The sequence below is a fragment of the Palaemon carinicauda genome, chromosome 40 (genome assembly GCF_036898095.1).
Source record: "Palaemon carinicauda isolate YSFRI2023 chromosome 40, ASM3689809v2, whole genome shotgun sequence".
Lineage (NCBI taxonomy): Eukaryota > Metazoa > Arthropoda > Malacostraca > Decapoda > Palaemonidae > Palaemon > Palaemon carinicauda.
Genome location: NC_090764.1, coordinates 33,894,793 through 33,901,561, shown reverse-complemented (window position 1 = coordinate 33,901,561; position 6,769 = coordinate 33,894,793). Strand labels below are relative to the sequence as shown.

At 32.8% G+C, this 6,769-nt stretch overlaps 1 protein-coding gene across 1 annotated transcript; it reads right to left on the bottom strand.

Moving 5' to 3' along the window:
- Positions 1-2,606: 2,606 nt before the first annotated feature.
- On the bottom strand, positions 2,607-6,288 carry LOC137631619 (prespore protein Dp87-like). Its single transcript, XM_068363484.1, has 2 exons — positions 6,165-6,288; positions 2,607-3,790 (listed from the first exon to the last, which is right to left on the bottom strand). Exons 1-2 carry the CDS (start codon positions 6,204-6,206, stop codon positions 2,762-2,764), a joined length of 1,071 nt encoding a protein of 356 aa, XP_068219585.1. The 5' UTR covers positions 6,207-6,288; the 3' UTR covers positions 2,607-2,761.
- Positions 6,289-6,769: the final 481 nt, after the last annotated feature.

The following is a 6,769-nucleotide window of genomic DNA, read 5'->3' as shown; positions in this document are numbered from 1 at the left end:
TAATCTCAGTGTTGTCAGGTGTATGAGGACGGAGGAGACTATTCGGTATATGTGTAGGCAAAAGAAAAATGAGCTTAAGTAAAGAGAGGGATTCTTTCAAGTACTATCTGGTCAGTAAAAGTACCCCATAACTCTAGTGGTAGTACAGTATGGAGCAAAACTGGTTGTTATTGTTACAGTAATTGATGATGCTGCTGATGTGGATTCAATTGTTGCTGGATGGTATGGGTAGTTAAAAGACAAAACATATTCTGGATAATCTGAAATGATGTTAAACAAATAGTCTGGATTGCATAATTCAATACTTGCAGGAAGTCCGGCGACTTCACAGTAAAAGTAAGTCATATGGCAGAAATTACACCTTGTGAATTTCCTTTTAGCTTCTCAAACAAGGCTGTATAAGCTTCCGGGGATTCAGGTTAGTTTGCCTCCTATGTTTTTGGAAGCCACTGGGGAACGAATTGAATCTCTATCAGCGACAGGAATAATCGAGACAGAAGTACGAGAGTTTACGCAGTCAGTTGAAGAGATAATTGCCGAAAACCTGACCGGAGGGACATCTCAGTCTCATTAGCAAAGCACCTGGTCTTTCCTTGTAAAAATATTCTGGACTGCAGATGGGACACTTACCAATGAAAGGTTCATTTCAGCAGATAATGTCTTCAATGCAATTACAATCAAGCACCTTTCCTGAAAGTTCAATGTTTTCCAGATTTGCTTTGTGACCATCATTTTACAGGACTTGTCCAGCGACGTTGACTGTAAAAAAGTCTGTATGAAAATAGCTTATCTAAATATTAGTATAAGTAACTTTATAATTTCATATAAGCTTCTGATAACTGTTAGCTTTCGATGGATTTTTATTGATAATGAAATTGTCGTTTTTATATAATTTTGATTGTTTTTACGCTCTGTTTTGTTTGGCAGTTATCTTTCTTTTTATCGATTTACTATGAATCTTGTTGCTTTAATGAAAATAGGACTATTTCATGTGCACTATGAAAGCTAACATACTAAAACTTTCTTTGCAAGTTTACTAAGCCTTCATATTCTGAGGTTCAAATCTCTCTCTCTCTCTCTCTCTCTCTCTCTCTCTCTCTCTCTCTCTCCTAAGGACATATTTAACATTGCAAGTACAGTAAACTAAGGTGTTTATTTTTCTATACTTTTGTTATGTTCGTCTATACTTTCACTAAATACCATGGATTTTTTTTCATTATGAATCTCTCTCTCTCTCTCTCTCTCTCTCTCTCTCTCTCTCTCTCTCTCTCTCTCTCTCTCTCTCTCTCTAACCATTCTTTTATCGTTCTATGATTTTGGCATATGAATTCCAATTCCGGTCTTAACAATGCCATTATGTCTACCTTCGCTTCAAACCTTGCTTATGTAAGTTCCCTAACGGAGTTTACTGTTAACACTGGCTCTCTGATTAAACTCATGAGACTCTGTATCGAAGGCTGTAAGCTTACTTTTAATGACTAAAGAACTAATATTTGGTGTAGAAATGAGTAATCCTTAGTTTAGTATATTGAGTAACATTCACCTGGCTTTTAAAACTTACGTATGTAGCCTCCTAATATCAGCTTGATTTTGAGACTCGCCCCTTGGCCTTATAACGCCAGCAAATCAGCCTAGGAGCTTTAAAAGCTAACTCTATTACTTCAAGAACTCGCCTTCTACGTTTCAAGACTTCAATCTTTTCAACTTTCCAAACTTAATTCTGAGAACTTAGTTTGTGAGTTGCAAACCTTATTGTCTGTAAGTGTTAAAAGAGGCTTATTCACTAGGATACCTTATCTTACTAGAGGGGCAGTCAGTAGAGCGCAGACCTCCGTCGTGGCAGTTTATTTCTCGACCTTGACCTTGACCTTTGACCTCAAATTGTACTGATTGGCGTGGATTTTCATATACTCAAATATGAACCAGGTTTGAAGTCCCTGTGACAACGATGTCCAAACCTATGGCTGATTACGTGAATTGGACCTTTTGCTTGACCGTGACCTTGAGCTTTGACATCGACCTTCCAGAATTTAATCATTTCTAGCTTTTTACATAAAAGTTAATCCCTGCAAGTTTCACTACTCTACGATTAAAGTTGTGGTCAGGAAGCTGTTCACAAACAAGCACACACACAAACAAACACATACAAGGGTGAAAACATAACTTCCCTCCAACTTCGTTGGCAGAGGTAATAACATATACAATTAGATGTTCATATCCATATTTCAGTAAAATTCCTGCACAATCTGAGAATAAAATTATACATTGATACATCCTTTTTTTATGGGGACTCTTTGATTAACAAATATGTTCCTAATTCGAGACGAGGGAAAATTTCTTTCCTCGAATTAAAACGAGTTTGGTTTTATAAGTACCAATATAAAAAATTAAAAAGATTTATTTTTTTATGTTTTTGATTAGTGTAATGTTATTAAGTTGGTAATTTATCAAACACCATTTCAGCTGTTTTGGCTCTTGATGAATATAGATGTGATATTTTTTTGAAGAATATTGTCTGAAAAATATTCAGTTCAGACACTTACTTTATTCATTTAGTTTAATTTTCAGGATAATAACATTAATAATGATAATAATAATGATAAAGGTTGTGAGAATCGACTTTATTTCTTTGTGGTATCATCAATAATGCGAAAATGAAATTTGTGAAACAGCAGGTAAATAGTATTTAAGAGGTATCTACCAATACGGAAATTTCATTTGTTTATAAGAATTACTCCCTGTTCATATCATTATGAAAGCATTATGGGTAGTAAGGGCAATTAATTGGGGAAATACATCCTGGATAATCTGGATTAGTGTTGAAGACCTGCTTATTTTCGCAAAGTATAACTTCCGCTAAAGCGCCTGCAGTTTTTCCACAATGAAAATATTCCGGCTTGCAGGAGGCACATCTTGCAAAGTCTTTTTCTACTTCTTCTTCGGTACAAGTATGGCTATCCAAACAATCAGGTGTTGTACTTTGCATATCTGAACTAGCTGTGGAAGTGGGGTCTTGACTCGCATCTGATGTTAATGTTGTAGAATCTGTTGAATATGAAGATGTCATTGTGCTTGATTGCTGATTAACTGTAGTGGGCACGGCTGACGTCTTTGCCGTAGCTGTTGTAGATGTAGTGGTTGTAGATTTGGTAGTCGTTGAAGGCACAGTGGTCGTTGTTGTAGTTGTAGTAGTAGTAGCAGCTGTTGATGTTGTTGATGATAAAGTCCAGGGAGGGTGGTAAGGGCAGTTGTCCGAAAGGACACATCTAGGATATGCAGGGTCTGTGTTGAAAACCAGACCAGAGCTGCATGTCATTTCCAAAGGCGACGCTCCAGGCTGTTTACAGTAGAAATACCTTGGGTCGCAGGTGGCACATTTAGGAACAAATTTCTGGCTTTTACAGATGATTGTGTCCACACATCCTCCATCGGTTGTCACAGCTGTTGGATGAGGGGGCTTAGGAGTTGTCGAGACAATCCAAGGAGGATGATATGGGCAATTATCGGCCAGAACACACTTAGGATAATGGGGGTCAGTATTGAATAGATTCCCAGGGGCGCATTCTTTTTCCAAAGGCGTTGCACCTGGGTTTGGACAGTAGAAATACCGTGGATCACAATTGGTACATTTAGGGACGAAGGGTTCTGTTCCACAGGTGACTGTGTCAACGCAATCAGCGTTAATTGTCTTTGTGAAAATTGCGCCCTGTTTTTGAAATGATGCATCTCTTCCGGACTTCGTTATATATTTTCTGTCATTTTCTCCAGTAACGAGGGAAGACAGCAAAGCCTGTGCAAGAATTAGAATGTCATATGTTATTAACGTACGTAATTTTGGGGTGATTTCTTTCATACTCTAAAACTATATGTAAAAAACTATGCTATTTCTAATTCAAATAGCTACATTTTCAGAAAATACTAATCTACGATTATCATTATTTCTATGCAATATAATTCAAACATAATCATCCTTTGGTAACCCATTTTAAACTACAAAGTTAATTATTCACATATCTATTTCTTCCAAAGAGGTAAGCGCTAATGAACTTTTAGTTCATACAGAGATATATTTTATATAGTGTTCCTTCTGATTAAGAATTTGTGGTTGCGAGATTCTTAAACATTGCAGGTTTGTTATGGAATAGATTTATTAAACATTATGACCTATAGCTTGGTCCCAATAGGGTAACGATTGCGAAGTGCAATGAGATAATTCAACTCTTCTCCTAGACCCCAGATGACATATAACTTTGAGACACATTATCTCCAAGATGATATATATATATATGTATATATATATATAATTATATATATATATGTTTATATATATATAAATATATATATACATATATATATATATATATATATATATATATATATATATATATATATATATATATATATATATATATATATATATATATATATATATATATATATATATATATATATATATATATATATATATATATATATATATATATATATATATATATATATATATATATATATATATATATATATATATATGGGTCTATGGAGAAATATTAGATGCATTGGATTCTTCGAACTTTCAAATTGAAAGTAAAAAGTAAGTTTGTCAGATGCGCCATAATACTACCGCCAGAGAGTTATGGGGTCCTTTGACTGGCCAGACAGTACTACGTTGGATCCTTCTCTTTGGTTACGGTTCTTTCTCTTTGCCTACATATACGCCGAATAGTCTGGCCTATTCTTAACAGAATCTCCTCTGTCCTCACACACCTGACAACACTGAGGTTACTAAACAATTCTTCTTCGCTCAAGGGGTTAACTATTGCACTGTATTTGTTCTGTGGCTACTTTCCTCTTAGCAAGGGTAGAAGAGACTCTTTAGCTATGGTAAGCAGCTCTTCTAGGAGAAGGACACTCCAAAATCAAACCATTGTTCTCTAGTCTTGGGTAGTGCCATAGCCTTTGTACCATGGTCTTCCACTGTCTTGGGTTAGAGTTCTCTTGCTTGAGGGTACAATCAGGCACACTATTCTATTTAATTTCTCTTCCTCTTGTTTTGTTAAAGTTTTCATAGTTTATATAGGAAATATTTATTTTAATGTTACTCTTCTTAAAATATTTTATTTTTCCTTCTTTCCTTTCCTTACTGGGCTATTTTCCTTGTTGGGGCCCCTGGGCTTATAGCATTTTGCTTTTCCAGCTAGGGTTGTAGCTTAGCAAATAATAATAATAATAATAATAATAATAAATGTGATAAATGTGCAAACATTTATATCTTCACGCATAAAGATATCTTCATATCATTATGGAGTAGAAAAAAACTGATCAACCTTTACCATCATACTATAGTATCTAAATCCTTTATATAATGCGACACATATTTTTGTATGTCTTATGTAATTGTAAATCCAACAGTGAAAGAATTTCTTCTAACACAAGTATCTTATGCTTAGTTTTTGCAGTTGTCTCTTTTATCGTTAAGTAAGCAATTTCTCCTATTCTTGATAAGCGTACATATTATTCTATTTTTTTTTTCATCTATTCCTATCAAATGAAGCTCCTTGAATATTACAAAATTTGAAGATAGTATATATACACATAAATGCATATAAATATAGCTCTATTTATGTTTATATATCTACGGTATATATATATATATATATATATATATATATATATATATATATATATATATATATATATATACTCTGTATATAATATAATGTGTTTATATATATATATATATGTATATATATATATATATACTGTATATATATATATATATATATATATATATATATATATATATATATATATATATATACTGTACATATAATATAATGTATAAATATACAGTATGTATACATACATATATATATATATATATATATATATATATATATATATATATATATATATATATATGGGTGTGTGTGTGTGTGTGTCTGTATATATACAAAACATGGATATTGATATCAAAAGGAAAAAATAATTCATATTAATAATATGACATAAAGAGCAATTATTCGCAAGAAGAAAGCAAATACATAATTTCAAAAAACCATATAAATATATATAAACATTGATGGACGTGCTTGAATAATGGCATAAGCAATCAAGGTTGGAGAACAAATATAACAATAAATAAAGAAATGGTAGAAATAACTAACCAGTAGCATGCAGCTGGTTACAAGGCTTTTGTAGACTTTCATAGTTGAAATCAGGTTGCTATCGGTCAAAGCACTAGACGGTATTGCGTGTCCTAACCTTTTAATATACGCGTAGCTGAGCCGATGCATGTTGAACCATTGCAGATAAACTTCCAAGTATTGTTTCCTTATCTCGGTTATGTGACCTTCATCAATGGTTAGTTTGAAACTGTAGTTTTTTTTTTTTTTTCTTTTTTTTTTATGCAATGTGGTGAGACGATGGACCGCAGTTAAATTAATCGTCAGGACTAATCATAGAATTAAAAAATGTAAACGAACAAACATAGGAATTATAAACTTTGCGTGTGTGAACGGAAACTTTGATTATTATTATTATTATTATTATTATTATTATTATTATTATTATTATTATTATTATTATTATTATTATTATTATCATTAATACTAACCAAGCTACAACCCTAGTTGGAAAAGCAAGATGCTATAAGCCCAAGGGCTCCAATAGGGAAAAATAACCCAGTAAGGAAAGGAAACAAGGAAATAAATAAACGATATAAGAAGTAATGAAAAATTAAAATAAATTATTTATAAAAAAAACCTTAACA